The sequence below is a fragment of the Carassius auratus genome, chromosome 46 (assembly GCF_003368295.1).
Source record: "Carassius auratus strain Wakin chromosome 46, ASM336829v1, whole genome shotgun sequence".
NCBI lineage: Eukaryota > Metazoa > Chordata > Actinopteri > Cypriniformes > Cyprinidae > Carassius > Carassius auratus.
In genome coordinates, this window is record NC_039288.1 from 8,116,476 (window position 1) to 8,138,919 (window position 22,444).

General features: G+C 37.2%; 3 protein-coding genes across 3 annotated transcripts; 1 reads left to right on the top strand and 2 right to left on the bottom strand.

Annotated features, from left to right (window-relative positions):
* Window positions 1-493: 493 nt before the first annotated feature.
* Window positions 494-8,539, bottom strand: LOC113064050 (lymphocyte cytosolic protein 2-like). Its single transcript, XM_026234568.1, has 21 exons — window positions 8,146-8,539; window positions 7,790-7,852; window positions 6,542-6,588; window positions 5,810-5,875; window positions 4,912-4,946; window positions 4,793-4,833; window positions 4,523-4,706; window positions 4,355-4,446; window positions 4,208-4,253; window positions 4,047-4,112; window positions 3,841-3,869; window positions 3,471-3,490; window positions 3,135-3,236; window positions 3,005-3,026; window positions 2,866-2,881; window positions 2,633-2,726; window positions 2,298-2,338; window positions 2,153-2,217; window positions 1,371-1,445; window positions 1,096-1,245; window positions 494-1,006 (listed from the first exon to the last, which is right to left on the bottom strand). The coding sequence occupies exons 1-21, from the start codon at window positions 8,221-8,223 to the stop codon at window positions 881-883; spliced, it is 1,458 nt and encodes a 485-aa protein (XP_026090353.1). The 5' UTR covers window positions 8,224-8,539; the 3' UTR covers window positions 494-880.
* A 2,683-nt stretch (window positions 8,540-11,222) lies between these two features.
* zmat2 (zinc finger, matrin-type 2) lies at window positions 11,223-19,295 on the bottom strand. Its single transcript, XM_026234569.1, has 6 exons — window positions 19,194-19,295; window positions 18,702-18,792; window positions 18,385-18,508; window positions 16,324-16,397; window positions 16,018-16,163; window positions 11,223-11,712 (listed from the first exon to the last, which is right to left on the bottom strand). Exons 1-6 carry the CDS (start codon window positions 19,209-19,211, stop codon window positions 11,569-11,571), a joined length of 597 nt encoding a protein of 198 aa, XP_026090354.1. The 5' UTR covers window positions 19,212-19,295; the 3' UTR covers window positions 11,223-11,568.
* A 528-nt stretch (window positions 19,296-19,823) lies between these two features.
* Window positions 19,824-22,223, top strand: LOC113063729 (uncharacterized). Its single transcript, XM_026234056.1, has 8 exons — window positions 19,824-19,925; window positions 20,010-20,138; window positions 20,242-20,310; window positions 20,439-20,522; window positions 20,768-20,914; window positions 21,013-21,180; window positions 21,257-21,407; window positions 21,669-22,223. Exons 1-8 carry the CDS (start codon window positions 19,876-19,878, stop codon window positions 21,843-21,845), a joined length of 975 nt encoding a protein of 324 aa, XP_026089841.1. The 5' UTR covers window positions 19,824-19,875; the 3' UTR covers window positions 21,846-22,223.
* Window positions 22,224-22,444: the final 221 nt, after the last annotated feature.

A 22,444-nucleotide genomic window follows, 5' to 3' on the forward strand; every position in this document is an offset into this window, starting at 1 on the left:
CTCGGTCTTAACGGGTTCTTTTGTCGCGTCGCTTGATCGCATCGCTCGCATCCTTTGAAAGAGGACGTAGTTTTCCCCTGGGGTGCATATTACCCCCCCAAACCGCGGGGAGATCAAAGTGAAATCGCGAGCGCAGCAGGAGATTTGAAGCTAGATGCGCCCAAGAGATTAATTCGTATCGTCTTGTGATTGGCTGAATGTTCACTCAAATCTAAATAAACAAACTAGAGAATTTAACCCTGGCGGAAATATCGCTGGTGGGTCAAACAGAGACCGGGGGACATGTCCAGGGACACTGGCTACACTAACCACAAAGTGTTTTAAGTAGTTTGACAGGCTTAAGAGCATTTAGGGAAACGGCGACCTGCGCGAGTCCTCAAATTGTTGATGGAAGGCGAACAGAATGATTCCACGAATAAAACACAAAACACAAAACCTTGCCGATAGTTAGCGTGATGTAATCATGATTCTGTCCCTCACGCAACGTATAGCGTTCCTTGTAGAATTATTTCATCTTTATTACTATGTCAATATACAATTGAAATTGCATGAGCACACAAATATAACATAACAAATAAACACTTTGAATCGTAGAACAATTCAAATAAAAGATACAAAGATTAGTTTGAGAAATAACGAAAACGGTCTTAATATTGATAAAGTATTGATTTATCATTATGTTTTTCATATGAACATGTATTCATGGAATGTCCAGCATTCAAAAAATGTATAATGTTGTAGCTACAGACTACCAAAGTCATATTTTTACAGACCTGGGAGAATTAAACAGTTATGAATGATGTGTTGATTTGAGTGAAACTAAATGAAATGTAATAACCAAAACTGGTTACTGTCATTTAGTCTTGTGTAGAATGGAGGTTTAATATCTAGCTGGATAAATCAAAGCACACTGGTTCTGTTGGCTTGATTCTCGGTTCTTCGCATCGATTAGAAGAAGTGGCTTGTGTTTGTGCTGGTTGATAATGTCGCTGACCCGCTCGAAAGTCTGCCAAAAACAATCAATAGTGTTACAAACTTGGGTCATTATGCATGTAGCTAAGATTACAAGCATAAAAAAAACAACCGTTTTAATACCTCGTAGGATTTCAGACCAGTGCCTAGCATGAAGCCATCTTGATTTCTGCGGATCTGTATATTGTAAACTTTATCCTGGTACAGGACCACGAGTGTGTAGGGCTGGTTAGAAGATCGATTTGAACTGTCCCGCACAAGGAACGTCCCATCCTGAGAGAGGGCACATTTCAACAGATGATATCAAGAATGACATTTGTATTCCCTATAAATTTCTATTAAGAAAATAAGAATGCAAATGTAGTTTCAAGTGTCATATTTGAGCACAATGGTCTCACCCTGTTAACTCTTGTCAGGCATTTCTCTGCCTCACGGCGGGTGATCTGACCCACGTACCAAGCTGGATCCATGTCCTATAAATGGAGAAGGAATAGTCTGACAGTGACTAATGAGCAATGTTTGTCTGTTTTCTCTACAACTATCTAAGAAAACGATGATTTATTAAATCCATAATATTTTAAAGAGACCTAATAGTGATATAAATTCCGTAGAACAGACTGCTATTTCTTTATCGGAAACACTTGCTCACTGGATCCTCTGCAGTGAATGGGTGCCGTCAAAATGAGAGTCTAATAAATAGACTAACAGAAACATAACAATAATCCACAAGACTCCAGTCCATCAATTAATGTCTACAAAAGAGCAAAGCTGTGTGTTTGTAATAAACAAATTCATCAAGAAAACGGACCAGCGAGGAAATTGACTTTTTCTTTGGAGGAAGCGTTTTTATAGTTTATGGGCTCATATTTCGGTCGGAAGTGATAGTTTAAAGTTAAAAAGCCTTATCACTTCACAAGATGTTAATTGATGGACTGGAGTCATGCATGTCGATTATTGTGATGTTTTGATCAGCTTGTTTGGACTCATTCTGACGGCACCCATTCACAAACTCATCTACATCATGGATGGCCTAAGTCTGAGAACATTTTCAACGAACTTCTCCTTTAACCTATACTAGAAATAGACTCCAGTAGCACTTGAGAGCAAATGCTTCACGAAGGCGCCACCTGCTGGTTGATCTGTAGTGGTGTGACTGTTGATTTAACCCTCTGTAGGCTACCTGCTTGCTGCCCATGTCTGCATGTAGTGGTGGTCCTCTTGCACTTCTTTGGTGATCGTTCATTGCTTTCATTCAACAAAATAAAATTAGTTATTCTCATTAAATGTATAGTAAAATTAATCAAACTAATACAATGCCCGCTTACCCTCCTGCAGTTTTGCTGGTAGTGATCGATTGGGGTGAACACTGTGAAATGTGACCGAAAAAATTGTTAAATATAATATTGTAACTAATATTTCTGAATATCTGGATTAATTCAACACCCAGATAGCACACTCTGCAAGATGCATCTGCTGTGAACAATCATCTGATAGATGTGTTTAAGATATCTGTTCTACATTAAAACCGACATTATTTAAACCTCTACTTGACATCTGATAATAAACGTTGTATAGATGTATTGCAGAGCAGCAAACACTCTCTCAAAAATACGTCTTGCAGATGTCTCCGTGATGCACGTGTGCTCATTTGAATCCGTACTTGTCTGTTTGATAGGACTTTCCGTGGGTTCCCGGCGGCCTTGGTGAAAGGTTCCTGGTGTGCATTGGGAATGTGTTGGAGTTGTGCATGGCAGCTGTAAGAATTACAGAGTGTTAATAAAGCTTAAAACTGAATTCGTTTTCTTAACTTTTTTTTCTTTACTGATAATAAAATGTATGTTAACCATCTCATCAAAATATATAAACACACACAATATGGACAAAGTTACTTACTGTCATCATGAAACCGCTGAACAAAAAACATGAAATTGAAATGTGAGTGATTGAAAACTATGCAAGTTGCACAAACATATATATTTACATACATACATGCATATATATATATGTGTGTGTGTGCTTATACTGTGATTACCTCCTTCATGTGCTCAGGTTTTCTGTTGGAAAAGCAAGGTACAAGTTACAGTGGCAGCTTTGTGAAAGAATGGTGTAGCGTAAAGTTATAATAATTTTTTTTTTTTAAATAAATAAAAGATGCATTTAACCTGTTCTGATAGCCTGGTGTAACAGAGGAGGCACTTCTGTGCACCCCTGGAAGAGAGGTTTTGGGAATCCTTATTGGGTCTCCTGGTGGCTCCATTGCAGGTCTGATAAAAGCAAACGAAAACATCCCAAAAAATGAAGGACAGTGTAATGTATTTTTTTCAAAACAAAGAAATTTACAGTAATTTGGAGCAATTTTTCTGTGTCCTCTTATGCACGAGAGAATATCTGTCTTTTGAAATAGTAAATGATACTACTAAATATCGTCATGCTGAATGCACATGTGCAGTTATTTCTGTTTTGTCTATAAAAGAGGAATTTAAAGGAAACCACCGTACCTTCCTTGCAGTTGGCCAACCTACAGAAAAAAAAAATATTAGAGAAATACCATTTTACATAAACATTGAAATGTAAGTTATTACAATATGTTAACAATATTCATTGTATATTATATATTGTATATTCATTCAAACAGTAATATAAATATCTATAACACACACACAATATAATATATATTTATATATTGTTATATATAATGATATTGATCTATTAATATAGCTAACCATGATATTTATTAATCTATTCTTTAAAATAATATATACTTAATAGATTGTTCAATAATTACATTTTCAGTAAATGCAAATAGTTAAAAATTACTAAGCCACATAGTGATGAATTCTACTTCGAAGTAGGACCAAATAAACTTACTTTGTCAAGCGAGCACGTGCCTCTTCCACCTGTGAAGACACAATACAGTCTAAGTGTTGTTAAAACATATAATTCATAACTGCAATACAGTTTAGAATCAAAGCCTTCCCTTCAGACACTGCCTACGTTATCTTTATTGATTGCTTTCACACCAGATCATATCAATGTAATCTGAATTGCATTATTTCTGAGTTATTATTTCTGACCTGCTACAGCTGGAGGGTGGTTTCTGTCCAGAGCTCCTGGCTTTTTGCTGCGGTCCACGGCAGGTGCTATAAGAGCACAGAACGGTAGAAACAACAGGTGGATAAGTTCGACAACATCGCACCCAGTTCATCTTTCACTGAAACTAAGAAAACTTTCCTACCTTGGGGTCTTTTTAGAGGCCGCTCTTCTCTCATAGGCAGCCCAACCTATCGATTATAATATTAAATATAGAGTTAAATGCAGATTAAAAAAATGAAAACCAGAAATGAACCGGGACACATACTGTTTGGAAATATGATGGACTCACACTTGGCCGCTCTACAGGGAGAGGGAGAGCGGGTCCAGGGCCTGGGCGCTCTGGAGGGACAGGGGGTTGACTTCTGCTCTCTCGGTTACTATCTGATAAAACAAGGGACCCTATCATTTTCCCAAAAGACTAAGACAGTAGGACGAATGAGTGTCCAGTTGTGCGTACCAATATAATCACTGTTTTCCATGGGTTTTGCCGGGCAGATCTGAGCCATGTCTTCATTAGGCTCGGTCGGTGGAGGCTCATAGCTGTTGTCACTGTCGGACCCTTCCTCTGGGGACTCATAGTCTCCACCGCTAGCTTCACCTTCATCATTCGAGTCAGGATTCTCATAGTCATCATCGCTATCCTTGAGGAGGAAAGAACACGCATGCTCTGCCCATCAGATGTGATGCTGATCACTTCAAAACTTTTAAACACAAATACGAGACTTACAAACTCTTCAGAGTCCCACGCTTGATCCTCATGATGCTCGACTGAAAATAACAACAGCAGACTTCTTAGACACACTTTAAAAGGGTCATTTGTAGCATTGAATATACTTTATATCATACCTGGTGGTTGTGGGAAGCTGGGAACTGGGGATGGCCTGTTACAAAACACTAAGGATAATTAGTTGTCTGCTAAAGAAAAAGAAAAAGAAAAAGAAACAAAGAGAGTTCCTCAAAAGACATTCTTCAAAATATCATCTTTTGTGTTTCTGCAGGAGAACGTAAATTATTCAGGCTTGGAATGACATGAGGGTGAGTAAACGAGGACATGGTGTTAATATATGTGACAACAAACCTTTAAACAAGAACATAGATGTGTCTGGATGAACACATACTTATAGAGTCCTAACCACTAACATTTCAAAGTTTGGGGTCAGTTCTTCAACACTTCTATTCTGGAAGGATGCTTTCAATTGATCAAAAATGACAGATAAGATATTTCTAATGTCACAAATGCGTTTCCGTTTCGAATGAATGCTGTTCTTTTGAACTTTTTTGTTCATCAAAACATCATCTTAGATAGGTTTCCAGAAAAAGAAAAAAAGAACAAAGCAGCACAAACATTTTCAACATTGATAATAATAAGAAATATTTCTTGAGCAGCAAATCGGCATATTATTATGATTTCTGCAGGATCGTGTGACAGAAATTCATCTTTGCCATCACACATTTGAAATGTATTCAAGTAGAAAACAGTTATTTAAAATAGCAGTTTCACAATATTACAGATTCGTTTTGACTGGTTTTGATCAAGAAATGCTGCCTTGGTGAGCATAAAAGACTTCTTTCTAAATCATTAAGAAATGCTTACTGACATACCTAACTTTGAATGTTAGTGTACATAATATTTCATATATATATATATATATATATATATATATATATATATATATATATATATATATATATATATATATATATATATAAAGCACAAGATTTATGATGGTAGAGATGTACTGGCCTTATTGTTGGAATCGCCGGAAAGAACCTCTTCTTGTTGATTTCCTGACAAATTTTTGAGATAAGCCTACAAATTTTAGAAAGAAACCAGTTTCAAATCCTCAAGCGTAACCACAATTACTAGCAAATGATTGATAAGAAGGTGTTTAAGGAGAAAGAACAGAATGTTATTATTGCTTTATGTACTGGCTGAGGGTTCAGCTCAAGCAGGATGTGGTAACAGAGCCATAGTTTTCTGTCCCCGTTTCTCTGCACCTGACAATGCTTAAAAAACCAACAAGAATCCCTTTACCATGTATGCCGTCTTTGCCAAATATGCTTTTGGGGAAAAATCGATAACATCTGTTTATTTGAGTGTCGGTGTTTTTAACTATTTCACACCAAATGTGCTCTGCAAACCAGCTTCAGCTTCAACGCAATGGTTCCTGCCGCATCTGCTTCTCTGGTTTATCTTTCCTGTGCAGTATTTCCTTTTACTGTCACTATGTCATCAGTGGGGTTCTTGCACATTTCTACCTGTTTCTACACTTTGTACACTGTCAAATATTTTGCCAACATGATGAGCTACAGTTGTTTTAAAAACGTTTTAAAGCACAGTGAATGTACTTTAAGAAAATAAAAAAAGGATATGATTAATTATTCTACACTTTATGGCAAATAAATTCTAATGTTGTTTACAATGATTTACCCAGTATAGAATGACAAATACACAGAGAAGACCATCAGTACTTACGGTGCATGAAGCTTAGGGAACTTTTGAAGGTCATTGTCAGACATACTCTGAAAAAATAAATATACAGACTGATTTTAAATTCATTTATCAAACTGGCTTTGAAAGTATATATGCCCAAAGAAAGTCTTCTTTTGGATTCATATAAGCTAATAGTGAAGAGTGTAGGATAGGATCATTATTGCAGTGATTAATTTGTTTCTGGCATTTTGCATGTTTTGCAACAATTCTTTTAACCCTAACTGATGTATAGCATAGCTTTTAGTTTTTAATCATCCATGTTGGAAGATGCACCCAATAATGGCAACAAGGAACAATTTTCACCCTTTTAAAAGTCTAAGGATGTGCTGGAGTCGACTTTAAAGAGTGGTTTGAATCTCCCATTTTCAATGCAAGATCTCAGCCAAAAATGAACGCAACTCTTGATGGAAATAATGTTGCATTACATTGCTGAAACAATGGCAAAACGAATGCACGGTGGCTGTCCAATGAAATATTCAAAAGTGCGACTTTTTTGGACAGGCAGTGTAAAGTCTACTCCAGCACATCCCAAAGGCTTTCAGTGGGGTTTAGATCAGGACTCTGTGATGGCCAGTCTTTCACAGTTTGAGCCTGATGAATCTTTGCATTGTCGTCCTGGAATATGTAAATGTGTACTTCTTCCGACACGGTTATTTGAGAAATAAACTTAAATGCACTGCATCAGTTAGGATTAAAAAACATATTCATCCCTGCAATAACGATTCAGTCCATCAAAATAATTGTAATTGTGAATTCTGACTGATTAGGAGGTGGTAGTTTAGAAATAGAAGTTAATTTTAGAAGTCAGCAGTTTACTTTTTAGGATGTTTCTAATAACAACACTTCCTGAATTGCAGGACGAAGGAAAACAATGATACAATGTTGAGTCAGACCCCAGCCGTCTATTTTGTAAAGGGGAAATTTTTTGTCTGAATATAAATATTTAGCTTTGTTAAAAGCTACAGATGTTTGCAAATGAAAAAGTTCTTAAAATCAAACCGATTTTATTTAGATTGCCGCAAATTGCATAGGGCCAAAAATAGTCTTATACTAAATGATGAAATACTAAATGATGACATGTGCTGAAAATGGTCAGGTCTGCTTTCTAAGCGCTTCTTGAATTTCATGGACTTTCCCTCCTTGCTGTCTGCGATCAGAACGGACCTGAGACACAGTTTTGGGTTGTGTCCCACCAAAAGCGCTGGACTCAAATTTTAAAGGGGAACATACCAGGAACCTTTGGCCATTGATGCTATGCCGTGTCACAACCTTATCACACCCAGTTAGATTCCGCTAAAGATAATGAAAAAGTGTGTCAGTTGAATTTACAGGCTCACAGACATAACCGTATCTCCTACATGAACAACATAATGGAATATTAAATATAATCAAATATCAAATATAGGTCTGTAGTACATTCAATGTTATTAATGATTCAGCAATGCAACTTCATTTATCGGTTTTAAACAGTATAAAATTTTAAACTGTGCTAAACATCTGTAAAAGAAACATTTTGATTACAACAGATATGTTTTCAATTTGACTATATATTTTACATTGAAAGATGATCAGAGAAAGCAACTTACTTTCTTCAGAAAGTCTGCTAACCGTTGCGAATCCCAGCTCAGAACCTCCGATTTGGATGGAAAACTATCAGAACTCATTATTCCAAATGCTACACTTAACTTTCGAATATCAAATCCCAGATAGCATCAAGCATTGAAAAAAAAAAAATGTAGACACTCTCACAGTGAGTTCACAGTGTGCCTGACACTATTTCTACTGAGAACACGAGGAGACAAAAAAAATGTAAAGAAAAAAAACAAAAACAACAAGTAATTGTACTTTAGTCACAGAATCACCCACTTTCAAATGAATAGGAGGGGGAATTACTAAAAATTCCAAAAATATCTAAGAAGCCCAAGACTCTGGATTTGCTTGAGCACAGTATATAAAGAAAGAATGACATCCACTTCCCCATAGACTTCCTGTTAATGATTGTTGTGACAAACAGGGGGAAGTACGGCCCCTTCATGAAAAAAAAGAAGTTATTTCATAATTTTTCTTAAATTCATCTTCACCCCGTCAGACAGATGTAAGCTATAAGCACTGGATATTATCAACTACTGCGCTCAATCTTGCATTCATTTTAGTGTTTGGTAAGATCCTAGACACACAATGCAAGATTAAAACTCCATTATTATATTTGAATTATTTGCCTCATTATCTACATCGATCCAAGTCCTTTGATTCCTAAATTTTGGTTTTGAATTTTGATGAACACAAGCAAAGGGCTATGATGAAGGCTTTCTTTGGGAAAAGAATTCATGAAATAACATTTCGAAGTTTACAACATAGAGCTGTACTTTTATTATAGCCATTTCTTTTTTTTATCTTTTAGCCTTATTTGCCATTAGTTGGTGCTTCCCATGTTATATATTTTGCTTATTTAAATATAGATTTAACAACTGATAAGTAACAGCTATTTTTTTTCACTTTCGTTTAACTGCATCTTAAAGGGGTCCTATGATGCTTTTTTATAAAGCTCATTATTTTGCGTATTTGGTGTAACAGAATATGTTGACGTGGTTTAATGCATAAAAAACACATAATTTTTCGAATACTGTACATTATCGTAGGTCCTCTATGCCCCGTCTCTCAAATGCGTCATTTTCTACAAAGTCCCTCCTTCCGACAAGCACAGTCTGCTCTGATTGGCCAACTGACACAGTGTGTTGTGATTGGCTGAACACCGCAAGCACTCGTCGGAAATATAAAGTCCCTTTCTATAATCACTAGCTTCATCTTTCAAAATAAATGTAAAGACAGTTAATAATGTCCTCAGTTTTACCATCAGTTCAAGCCCGAAAGGGGAACAGAGTCACGTGACACACTGATGAAGCTCGTATGTGTTTGCATTACACAAGCCACAGAGAGGCTAAGACAGACGACTCCACTGTGTGACCATCTCTCTCTCTCACACACACACGCAAAACCACACACACGCAAAACTCAGCATTTGAACATTTAATAGCAAATACTTCAACTAATAACAAAACTTACTTGATGAAGCTGATTCAAATTTTCCGCATAGTGACGTAGACATGGGGGCGTGTTTGAATGAGGCATTTTAGGGGGCGTGGCAGAGTCTTAATTTCTCTCTTTAATTTTGAGACTTTAGTCTTTGCAACTTCAGGGATCTTATCTATGCATAATCAGCTTGCAACACTCCAAAGAGTAAGGAAAACTTGAAATCATATGACCCCTTTAACATTTTTCTTAAGGTTAACCTGGTACAGTTGTACGGTTTTGGTCGCATGCTTTATTTTAAAACGATCGCATTATGGGAATTATCATATAGATCGTGTGAATGATTATGTGGATCGTGACCTGCAACACGAGTGGCTGCTTCAGTCCCTGAACTGTTCGCATGTAACACCCACAACTGGAAACTATGAGTTTCAAGCTTTCAGTTGCTCCTGTTGCAGGGGTTTGTTCATGGAAATATCTCGGTAAATGTACCTGCATCACTGAATAACTACTTTGATGTAGCTGTAAAGTGTATTTGATTCACAAAGCTGTAAACGGATGTTCAGATATGATGATCACATAACTTGATGTCATACACCAAAATATAATACCCCTGTCTTGTCAGTTATTTCCATTTCCTGGCTGCTCACGCAGTAGAAGGTGGTTCAGTGGGTGTATTCAAATCTTTTTAAGTTTTGAGGGTAAAGTCAGCAGTTTTGATTTTGGGTAATGTCATCCAGTTGTTTATATGTCAATATTGTTTTAAGGAGCTCCCACACTGAATTCTGTTGTAACATTACTCGGACTTTATTTTAGTGGAAACTATCGTTAGGCTACATGGCACTTTTTTACAGTGACACACTAAAACCTTTTTTTTTTTCTTCTTTCCGTCTTTATTGCACTATTATTTTAGCATTTTGTCACTGATGCTTAGGGTTGTTTATTACTCTCAGTGGCCACACGTTTGTTTTCAGAGATCACAAAACTGTCATGGATACTCAGTTTTTCCTCAGTTTTGATACAACAGACAAGTTATATTTCCTCTTTATCTATGCATAAATGGCAATGGCATTTATAGGCTAATGAAAAAACAGAATTGGCGCACATCAACATATGTGTCTGTTAGTGTATACAGCTGAGCTGCTTCCCTTTACAAATTAACATTTTGGCTAGTCTTTTTGTTGGAATATTTATGTTGTGAATTGGCATTTTTAATTGACAAGGTCTATGCAAAATTATTTAGAATTGTAGGACTTTTTATTTATTGATTATTTTGCCAGATGTACATTTTCATTTCATTTCATTCAGTAAATTTATGGGACCCAATAGCACCACCAAGTGGTGATGTACTATACAAATCAATTAAGTTCCATTAAATGTGATTTGTGCTTATGTAAAGTAAATACAACTTTTATAACGGATGTTATAAAAAAAAAAGTTTATATTTTCAAAAAACACTTTAGTTCTTTATCGTGGCCATAGTAAGTATTGTTGTAAGTCAATTTTGTAATGTAAAATAACTAAAATTACAATCTATCAGTCTCCTTAAAATAATAATAAATGCTGTATAATTTTAACTTTAACAGGTTTTCCATTTCTTGTCAGCCCCACAAGAAGAAAGAGAACAGTAGCATCAAGTCTTGAGGTTTTATTGTTTTAATTTGAATCAGTTTCATTGTTTGGAAGGTATAAGATGGGAACTTCAGACACAACTCATAAAACATGTATGCATATGCAGCCCTATTTACACTTTATAACAAAAACTTCACCATAACAAGGAGCTCAATTTAGACAGAGTTATGCTGATGTTCTATAATCAAGGGCCAAAAACAGGTTACCCACCACATGTGTTGAATCAGAGGAATTTAACAGAATGTGCGATAAAAAGCTGTGTGGTCCTGTAAAGCAATTTCAATGAAGCTCTTGAAAATACAGTTCAGGGATACCTATTCACAAAAGCAAACTTTTAAAACGAGTGATCAGTGGCCTTTTTTGGAGGATCCAAAACCTGAGAATCCCATCACAGCAGCCATTTCATCATCGTCTTCAAAGTTGAGATCTTCTTCGGCCTTTCTTTTCTTTTCCTTTTGCTTTTCTTTCCTGTAGGCTTTCGCTTTCTCCTCCTTAACAACAGAATGAAAAATTAGGATAGGTTATGAACTCTTGAGATATGCTCGAGAAAGAAAAAAAAAAAAGAAAGAAAAAAACTATACTAAACAGAATACCTTCTAAGTATTTCGTGTAACGCCCATATTTATAAAACATTATACGGGAATTCTTAAGGCATTATAATGAATGCACAAAATCAAATAATCATATAAAAATCTGCTAACACTTTATTTTGATGCTTCCCCAACAGACATTCTACTGACTAAAAGCAACTTTGCAAGTATATCAATTTATTCTACCAACCCTAACCTTAGTCTAATATTTTTTTTTTTTTTTTTGAAAGTATTATAACTGAGCTTGAACTAGCTCACAGTAAAATTAACCTCACAGGAAACGGTCAACCACTCCTAACCACTCACAAGAAGTAATAAGATACTGTGCAGATCATAAATGAACAATGCCGAGACATAGGATAAATCCATTACTAATTTAGTGGATTTAATAAGGTATTAATTGTGCTTTATAAATAATCATACACTTAAAAGCAGTGCTGGGCGTTTTGACCAAAAATGACTAAATTACGTTTTTTTTTCCAAAATTATGCCGGTTTATGACGTTTTGTTTTTTTTAATGCATAATCAGGTGTACAATGCATTTTCTGCTGGTTGATATTCCAAGACCTGCTTGTGGCTAAGGTGCTGGAGCAAATAGATTGTGTTGTAGCCTTTGGCGACAATTTTAACCAGACAGCACTTGCATAAAATGGATGTTTGGTTGATGTCGGATTTTTGGAAACCAAAAAACCTCCAAACAACAGACCCGGCTCCTCTTTTTGGCGGTACTCATTGTGCTTTCACACAGGACGCGATTGCAGTCTGCTACTGATCCGCATCTTTTCGGTCCACAACATTTGTTCATTGTTTTGATTTCATATCATGTAAAAAAAATATATATATTATATAAAATATTCCATGTCAATCCATGTTAATTTTTCCCCGTGAACAACGCGCCATCACTTTAATTCAGCACCTGCAGCACAGCAAAAATATACTCAGTACGTAAACAATCACTGCACTGCTGTAGACGACGGACCGCAACCTTGTGCAGCTGGAATCCGTTAATACGCACTGCAGACGGACTATGTGTGAAACGGGCGTTATAACGTAACACCAGACCACTGCTGTGTACCCTCACCACGCCTCGCAGTCGCTGCTTAGAAGTGCAACATTGTAAAGGATCCGTCTGAAACAGTGTCGCACGGCCATAGCGCAGCATTGGTTCCGAACGTTGAGTAATTAAATGCACCGGTATGGCGGTATGTTAAAAATGTATATCATAAACGAAAATATACACCGGTTTTCGGTATGAACCGGTATACCGCCGAACACTACTTAAAAGTTAGAGTTAAACTTTAAAGTTAGAACCACAAAGGCCTTAGTTAGAGCTGTAATCGGGCCATAAAAGTTAGGCCCGACAGGACCAGAGGCGAACAAGTACATTTTGTTTGACAGCTTTTTAAAAGGCCGAACCTGTTTACAGACCGACATTATTCAAATGTGCGCACTCACACAGCTCTTTTGCCTTTTGTCAAGAATGAGTAATAAACTAGACCACTTTGAAGTTGGAATAAAGAAATAAAATAAGTCCTCTGTGACATCTTAACATCTCAGTACTCCAAATAGACATAGGCTCATTTAGCCTATAAATAAACCAACGCATCAATAAAAACAAGTTTTTTTTAACAAATTAAATTAAGATACATTTTAAATTAAGATGGGAATTTGGCAATAATGAAATGAAGACACTCATTCTCATTATAAACATGGTCAAAACTTTTCCATACTCACACTTTGCTTTAGTTGCCGATGCAACCAAAACGTAAATCGCCAGAGGCAAGCCTCTGTTACACCTACTCTGCATACATTTTTGCATCTTTCGCGCGCTAATCAAAACACATCACATGACCGCTCGTTTATCTCGCAACCCGGAGCGCAACCCTGAGCCCGAGCCCGCCTAAGATGATATAAATTAAACCCATCGGGTTCGGGCAAAGATCTTAAGCTCTAGCCTAAGTATTATAATTGTTATAATTATTTATGAGATGATACACCATATTGTAAAGGATTTTTATAATGCATTACGCATAAATTATAACGCCTTAAGAAAACACCTATTAGGGTGTACTCACACTAGCCAGTTTGAACCGTGCCCGAGTGCGTTTGACCACCAAAGCGCGGTACGTTTGACTAGTGTGAGTGCTCCGAGCCGTGCCCGGGCGCGGCTCGATTGGCCGGCCCCGGCCCGCTTGGAAGAGGTGGGCCAGGGCGCGGTTCAGTTGGACTCGGTTCGCATGCAGTGTGAGCGCTTACCGTGCCGGAGCACGGAAAAGGACGCGTTGCGTCACGGTTTTGCGAAGCTCCAAAACCAAAATGGCAGGGAAAGGGTCGCTTTGGTCTACGGCAGAGGTGCAAAACGTATTAAAAACTAAAAACTGCAAAGTCCTTGCTGCACTTCAGCTGGTACCTTGCAAACACCCTCATACGAGCAGCACGATTACGTGAAAATTTTCACGCCACTAAGGCGACACATCTGTTTAACAACAGGCTGTGGACCAAACAACACAAAATTATCCACAAAGAAAACAGAGCGATGCACTCCATTGTGTTCAGAGAACGCCGCTCTTCCTGTTTATCCCGAAACCGTCACACCATAATGACGTAAGCGTGCTCCGGCACGAATGCTGAAACCCTATATGTGAGTGCAGGCCAGAGGGGGAGTGGGGAGGGGGGGACAATCGTACTCGGGCCCGGTTCATGGCAACGTGCCTAGTGTGAGTACACCCTTAATGTGTTATAAATATGGGCTTCATAGAAAGTGTTATCAAAAATTCTTCAAGTGATCGTTCCCCCCAAAATGATAATTTGCTGTCAATTTACACAGCCTCAGGACATCCAAAACGTAGGTGACTTAATTTCTTAAGTAGAATATTAAAGAAAGTCCTTGGTGATTCAGAAATACAAGTCAGAGGCTACTAGCACTATTAGCTTTAACACATAGGGGAAATCAGATTTTTTTTTTTTTTCACAACCTGATTCTTTCGAACATTTCATTTCAATGAACTGGTTCAAATGACTGATTCACCTGTTTGTAATGATGTCACATACTTGGAATAATATTTTTAAAGCACCCTATACTGATTTTTTTAAATCGGTTCAAAGCATATAAAGTAAATAAAACCTTTTTACATTAAAAGGTCCCCTTCTTCGTGATCCCATGTTTTAAACTTTAGTTAGTGAGTAATGTTGTTGTTAGAGTATAAATAATATCTGTAAAAGTCTAAAGCTCAAAGTTCAATGCCAAGCGAGATATTTTATTTAACAGAATTCGCTTACAAAAAAACGACCCGTTTAGACTACATCCCTCTAGTTCCTGCAGTAATGATGTCACTAAAACAGTTTTTTGACTAACCTCCGCCCACATGAATACACAAACAGGGGGCGTGGCCTTGTTGCGCTCCTACGGAGAAGGAAGAGCTGCGTTTGTGTTCGACATGTCGTTGAAACGCTGTTATTTTCATCTCGGAGTCCAATCATCTTTGTTTGGGCTTCCCAGGGAGGCTGTTCTTGGAGATTAATGGTTACAATTTATGTTTAACTCAGTTCCCGAAAATTATAATCCACATGTAAAACTATGTGCAGCACATTTTGTTGAGGACAGCTTCCTCAATCTCAATCAGTTTAATGCCGGATTCGCAAAAAGATTATTCTTGAAAGATGGAGCAGTTCCCTCTTTGTCTGGAGAAGGTGTTGTTTATGGACCAAAACCGGTAAGTGTATTTTATTATTTAAGTTTGTGCATTTAACAGTTTCTGTAACTTACTACACAAAGGACAACGCTGTTTAGCTTTGTTAACTAGATGTTAGGGCTGTGCACAAAGACAAATGCGATGTTCATGCGCATCTCATCAGTAAAAACACTCCTGTGATTATTAGTATATATATTTTTTTTTTACTCTCAAGTGCCAGTAGCTGCTGACTTGCATTTAATGACTACCCAAAGACCACGGTTTAAAAAAAAAATAGCCTATTCTTTACTGTTGTACTGAAGAAAAGTCATCCACATCTTGGATGGCCTGAGGGTGAGTAAATTAACTGTAAAAACTTTTGGGTGAACTATAACTTTAAGATTTGGATTTTTGTTTGAAAAGTTACTATCATGTGACATAAAACATGCACTGGACATCGCAAAAATATTATAGTTTTATTCACACTTATTTGCATGTCACCTATCCATAAATGAACCTCAATTTCAACACTGACCTCCTCTCGCAACTCCTTCATCCGTTCCTCAAAATCATACTCCTTCTGCTTTTCCTCCATTTTTTTCTTGTTTACTTCAAAACGTTTTTTAACTTGGTCCAATGAAGAGCGCTCGACTCGCATAGACATTCCCAGGTTTCTCTGATCTGTGTAATGGCAAGAGACAGTTTTCAAAATACATTTCTTGCATTTAAATATCACATACTAGGAAAGTGTAAAAATATTCATATATGCAACATTTATTACATATTACATGTAAAATGAATGTGTTGAATAAAGCAAAAGTACAAAGACCACAATACTTACGTTTTTTACCATTGATATGATCCAAGAAATTTATGGAATCTTTTACTACACAATCACAGACATTGCAGTAGTACCTGGGAGGAAGGAGATGCAGAATTATATCAACAGAAATAACACTCGCCCTGAAATACTGTCAGACAAAAAGAAAAAACACTTTCACAATTTCATTTGGACATAACATTTGCTTACACGGGTGCTGGTCATATAATTTGAATGTCATCAAAAAAGTTGATTTATTTCTCTAATTCCATTCAAAAAATTGAAACTTGTATATTATGTTCATTCATTACACACAGACTGATATATTTCAAATGTTTATTTCTTTTAATTTTGATGATTATGACAACTAAGAAAAATTCCAAATTCAGTATCTCAGAAAACTAGAATATTGTGAAAAAACACCTGGTGCCACACTGTAATCAGCTAATTAACGCAAAGCCTTTAAAGGGTCCCTCAGTCTAGTTCTGTAGGCTACACAATCTTGGGGAAGACTGCTGACTTGACATTTGTCCAAAAGACGACCATTGACACCTTGCACAAGGAGGGCAGGATACAAAAGGTCATTGCAAAAGAGACTGGCTGTTCATAGAGCACTGTGCCCAAGCACATTAATAGAGAGGTGAAGGGAAGGAAAAGATGTGGTAGAGAAAAAAATAATAATAATAAAAAAAAAAAGTGTACAAGCAATATGAATTACAGCACTCTGGAGAGGATTATGAAACAAAAACCATTCCAAAATGTGGGGGAGATTCATAAAGAGTGGACTGCAGCTGGAGTCAGTGCTTCAAGAATCACTACGCACAGACATATTCAAGACATGGGTTTCAGCTGTCACATTCCTTGTGTCAAGCCACTCTTGAACAACAGACAGCGTCAGAAGTGTCTCGCTTCAAAAAGCACTTGGACTGCTGCTGAGTGGTCCAAAATTATGTTCTCGGATGAAAGTTAATTTTACATTTCTTTTGGAAATCAGGGTCCCAGAGTCTGGAGAAAAAGAGGAGAGGCACACAATCCACGTTTCTTGAGGTCCAGTGTAAAGTTTCCACAGTCAGTGATGGTTTGCGGTGCCATGTCATCTGCTGGTGTTGGTCCACTGTGTTTTCTGAGATCCAAGGTCAACACAGCCATATACCAGCAAGTTTTAGAGCACTTCAAGCTTCCTGCTGCTGACCATCTTTATGGAGATGAAGATTTCATTTTCCAACAGGACTTGGCACCTGCACACAGTGCCAACGTTACCAGTACCTGGTTTAAAGAGTACCAGTACCAGTACCTTAGTTGGCCAGAAATCTGCCTGACCTTAACCCCATAGAAAATCTATAGATGTATTGTGAAGAGGAAGATGCGATTTGCCAGACCCAAGAATGCAGAAGAGCTAAAGGCCTATCAGAGCAACCTGGGCACCTGAGCAGTGCCACAGACTGATCAACTCCATGCCACACGCATTGCTGCAGTAATTCAGGCAAAAGGAGCCCAAACTAAGTATTGAGTGCTGTACATGCTCATACTTTTCAGTTGACCAAGATTTCTAAAAATTCTCTCTTTGCATAGTATTAGGTAATATACAAATTTTCTGAGATACTGAATTTGGGATTTTCCTTAGTTCTCACTTATAATCATTTAAAAAAAAAAAAAAAAACATTGTAAATATATCGGTCTGTGTGTAATGAATGAATATAATATAGTAGTTTACCTTTTTGAATGGAATTAGTGAAATAAAATCAACTTGATGATATTTTAATTATATGACCAGCACCCGTACTTCACATTCTTAAATGCATTTTGGCTTTGTGAATTTTTATTTGAACCATTTCAAAAGGAATACTGGAAAGCTTTAGCAAAAAAGATGTTGAGTATCAGCTGAACTAGTAGTTGCGGCTTTATTGACAATATTTGCGGACACCATCTCTTTACATAATTCGTGCTTCCTGCAGTTTAGAAATCACACATGCCCACATCGTGATTTCATTACGATTTTGATTAATTGCACAGCCCACTCACTTGTTCATCAATTCATAACGGTTGTAGTCATAGCACAGTCATTGCACAGCAGATACCCACCCTCCCATCTCAGCCTGTGGTGTGGTCTTTGTGATGACCAGAGTCTTCCCCAGTTTTGACTCCAGATCCACTTTATAATCTCTGTGGCGGAGAAGCTCCCGCTTGACGGGGGGCACGGGCTTGCCTGGAGGACCAAAAAGATTTAGAACATATTAAATAGCACATTTAATTATTTACTTGGATTAAATATTGTCCGTTTTTTTTTAACCCTATATGTGACGCTCACATAAAATTTAATAAATGCATGATTTCAGTAAAGCATATAGAGAAAGCGAGAGAGACAGAGTGAGAGAGGGGTTACACATTGTTTTGCTTACCATCTTTTTTCTCTCTTTCTTCTGTGAGTCGTCTCTGGGCCAGCTGTTCATATTCATCTTTGTCCCATTTACGACGAAAATCATTCTTGGACTACAAAAACAAAAACACAGATGCTATTATAAACATTTTAAACAGAGGACTCACGTCAGCTTTATTCAGAAATCTGCGGAAACTGCATAACGTTAGATGTACAAGATCGAACATTAACAAAGCCCCGTCTGATCATATTGATAGTTCAATAAGGCTGTCGGCCAACAATAATAGAGAGATTGCAAAACGTCTCATAGTTCAAATATATCGGTTTTCTTGTTTTTGTATACGACAACTAAAACAAAGCTAGTAAGCTAGTTTTGCTCCTTCCCCGGCTACCATGACATCTGCACTTAAAAAAAAAGAAATTAAGAAGAGCTTTCTTTCTTAAATAATGATCAAAGATAGCGGAAAGACTGATATTTTAAACAAAGAAACTAATCTTAACACAATTTTCTTACCGCACTACCAGACGCCATTTTGCTACCGTGATGCCGTAAAGCGTACGGATGTCGTAAACACGTGCAGTTGCAATTTCAATGGTGATCAATTCTATGGATCCAACCAAAGGCTCTCACTTACCATGAAATAAATAAAATAAAATAACCTAGACAAACCACGTTTCATATTGTTACGTTTAAAGCGATTTTCACGAATTGTGTTGTGTTAACTTTAAATTTATTGTTTTCAATTCTCTGAATAGAATAAAATAGCGCTCATAATGACAGATTCCACTGTGACAACTTACCCTATTTTCTAGTTATAGCTATTACGTCTCCCCATTGTTTTTTTGTTGCCAAGACCACAAGAACTGTGTCTAAACTGATCTCTAATAGAGTTAATAAAAGGTCAAATAGACCAGTGGTCTAATCTGAAATATTTATACTGGAGACTGTTCGCAAGACAATTTCAGTTCAAAATAAAAGCACAATTATTTAATTTCACACGAACGCATTATCACGATAGTATCTTATTTTATTACTTAATTTTGTATGAAATGTTCTGCTTTAAAAATAATAATAATAATAATAAAATAAAAAAGATGGCCTTACCTGTCTCATTTGTAGAGCCCCGCCCCTGTTACACCTGTCCCAGATAAAAAGCTTTGTGAACTCAACGTGTTGTGTGGCTGTAGCCAAAATCATGACAACGCGCATAGAAAGCCTTCTTCAAGGCCCCTTTGAGTCGCGGCTGTATGTTTTCACATTAATTTTATTAGTTTAAAATATGCTTAGCCTATGTGTTGCTGTACCTTGTCTGTTGTTTTTGCATTTTAGGCCTCTGCCTCTTCATTTGTGGCCAACAGATGTTGCCCAAAACTGCAATACTAAAACACACTCTCTCCCAAGCAGCCCAGAGCCTTGGCTTCTACCAGGCTGCAGTTCAGTGTTTGACAGTCTTGTCAGGTAAATATCTCTGCTGATTGAGGAGCAACATGATGCCTTTTTTCTTTTTGCTATAGGATGTAAGCTTGATATTGATTTGTGAACTGTTGAATCCCCTTCCCAGCTGCTCTAAAACCCCACAGTCAGCTTCACAAAATGAAGAAAAGACTTCTGCTGTTCAGAAGCCTCGCAGGTCTGTTCTTGTTCAATATCATTTGATTGCATTTTTATGTGTAAAAGTTTTGTATTAGACCTTTTAGAAGTTAAGACAAGTCATTTAAAGAGGCTTTTTACACTTTAAATTGTTGATACTCTGATCAGGTCATCCATTCTTGAGCGGTGCATCCTGAAGATGTCTACAGCTAGTGTTGCTGTTGGAACTGAAGACCTCGATGGGATCAAGAGGTCATTTACTACAGTTATTGAAAAGAGAAAATTTGTGTATTTTAATATAACTGTAAATTTTTCTATATGCATACAACATTTTTTCAATGTTTTATGTACTTTAATGAAAGGATTGTTTTAAATAAACCATATGTTTATTTATGAGATTAAGTATGAAATACTTTTTAAGTGCTGTTTTTAAATAACCTTTCTATTGGTTTTTATAGAATGTGTATTGCTTTATATGTACTTATTTGATTTTGTAGGTCACCGTCAGGACGACAGTGGTGCCCCCACAATGCTGACCCTTCACAATTTGAGATTAATGAGGCAGTTTTGAAGCGAAGACAAAAACAAATTCAGTATGGGAAGAACACGTGTGGCTACCAGAACTATGTCCAGCAGGTTCCAAAGTGAGAATGGGTGAAAGTGTCCAACTTTTTTTTTTTTTCTTGTTCTCCTGATTGTATTGAAAGATTTTGGGGTATTATATTTTATATTAACTGTTCAGGCGTCTCCGTGTGCCTGGGATTCACCCTTCTACTCCAAACAAATATCGCAAATACAGCCGTAGATCTTGGGACATGCAAGTCCGCCTCTGGCGGAGAGCGCTTCATGCTTGGGACCTGCCATCTGCTTCCCAGAAAGACCCGGGGGGACAAGGCCCTGTTGTTCAATTGTAAGTCTTCAAAGACAATTGACTTTGCAGTAGATCTATTAATTCTAAATGAATTAATGAAATGAAATGCTTTTAGGCAGAGCTTGCTTAAGAATACAGAGCTGTGGGACAGTGGTGAAAAGGAGGGCTCAAAGTGGGATATGGCACTAGATACCATGTCGTCCATTACTTCACAACCTTCTGATTTGTCAACTGATGGTCTTTGGCTGTATTCTTATGCTACTCAGGTCAGACCTAAATACTGAGTCAACATTTGTTTTAAGTGATATACATTTAAAAAAAATTTAAGACACTAGACAAAATTGGTTAAATGTTTTTAAGTTTGCTGCACCATTTTTTTGCATGTGTAGCAAGTCAAAACATTTATTATACAGACAATTTGCAAGCCATGCACTGCAGCAGTCATCAGTAGAATGCTGTTCTGAACAAAGCCATTATCCTTACAGTACAGTGCATGGTTTCAGTGATAACTAGATTATTCTGTCCAGGTTGGAGTCCCATGTAACCAGGGCCAAACCTCTCCGCCTGGACTGGGCTACACCTTTAGCAGTCACCTAACGGCGCAGGAGAACGTCCTAGGATGGTTGCGATTTCTTCTTGAGACTGACCACAACCAAACCCAGGCACCTTTGCTGCATGAAGAGCCTTTCTGGAGATTTATGTAGTGTCTCGTCAAATCATGCGAATGGTCTGCACAGATCAGGTGCAAATCTTGTTCTCCAGCAGTGTTTGAATTGGATCACGGTCTACTAGTTTAGTATGCCATGCACTTGTTTCATAATCAAGACAAGAGAATGGTTCAATATTGTACACTTTCAAGTACCTGCTACTTTGTTCCTCACTTTGATTTTCTTTCATCTTTTTCCCCCTTTTCAAAAGCACAGGTTCTGTTCCTTTTTGTTCTGTGTTCTTGACACCCTTTCCCTCCTGTTTGTCACGTCACTGTTTTTCTAAAAACAGGAAGTTCAGAAGTTATATTTATTTTTGTGTGGACCTATAGGAATGGGAAAATAATAAAATACTTGACTCTGCATGTCATTAAATAGTTGTGCTACGTTTTCTTTGTGCCTTTATCCATTAAACCTCCTCACCTAATGCTGCATCACATGCATAACATTATCTCATCTTTATTAGGTCAAAGAACTGATCCCATGAGCAATGCAAGTTTGATTGTTTGGAGTAATGTTAAATTTTGGGTGATCTAAAGTTGTTTGCCAATTTACCTCATAATTTAGTGTTTGTTTTCAGGACGAATGTATATTAA

What these genes read in the sequence shown, in the direction of transcription:
- zmat2 (XM_026234569.1), bottom strand. An exon ending in TCATATCAATGGTAAAAAAC is followed by an intron (nt 16,164 to 16,323) that starts GTAAGTATTGTG and finishes GCCATTACACAG; the next exon opens with ATCAGAGAAACCTGGGAATG. An exon ending in TGAAGGAGTTGCGAGAGGAG is followed by an intron (nt 11,713 to 16,017) that starts GTCAGTGTTGAA and finishes TCTGTTGTTAAG; the next exon opens with GAGGAGAAAGCGAAAGCCTA.
- LOC113063729 (XM_026234056.1), top strand. Translation starts at nt 19,876, where the DNA reads ATGACAACGCGCATAGAAAGCCTTCTTCAAGGCCCCTTTGAGTCGCGG. An exon ending in CAAGGCCCTGTTGTTCAATT is followed by an intron (nt 21,181 to 21,256) that starts GTAAGTCTTCAA and finishes AAATGCTTTTAG; the next exon opens with GCAGAGCTTGCTTAAGAATA. An exon ending in TGTATTCTTATGCTACTCAG is followed by an intron (nt 21,408 to 21,668) that starts GTCAGACCTAAA and finishes TATTCTGTCCAG; the next exon opens with GTTGGAGTCCCATGTAACCA.
- LOC113064050 (XM_026234568.1), bottom strand. Translation starts at nt 8,223, where the DNA reads ATGAGTTCTGATAGTTTTCCATCCAAATCGGAGGTTCTGAGCTGGGAT. An exon ending in TTCCCTAAGCTTCATGCACC is followed by an intron (nt 5,876 to 6,541) that starts GTAAGTACTGAT and finishes TAAAATTTGTAG; the next exon opens with GCTTATCTCAAAAATTTGTC. An exon ending in ACCAGCAAAACTGCAGGAGG is followed by an intron (nt 2,218 to 2,297) that starts GTAAGCGGGCAT and finishes GTTGAATGAAAG; the next exon opens with CAATGAACGATCACCAAAGA.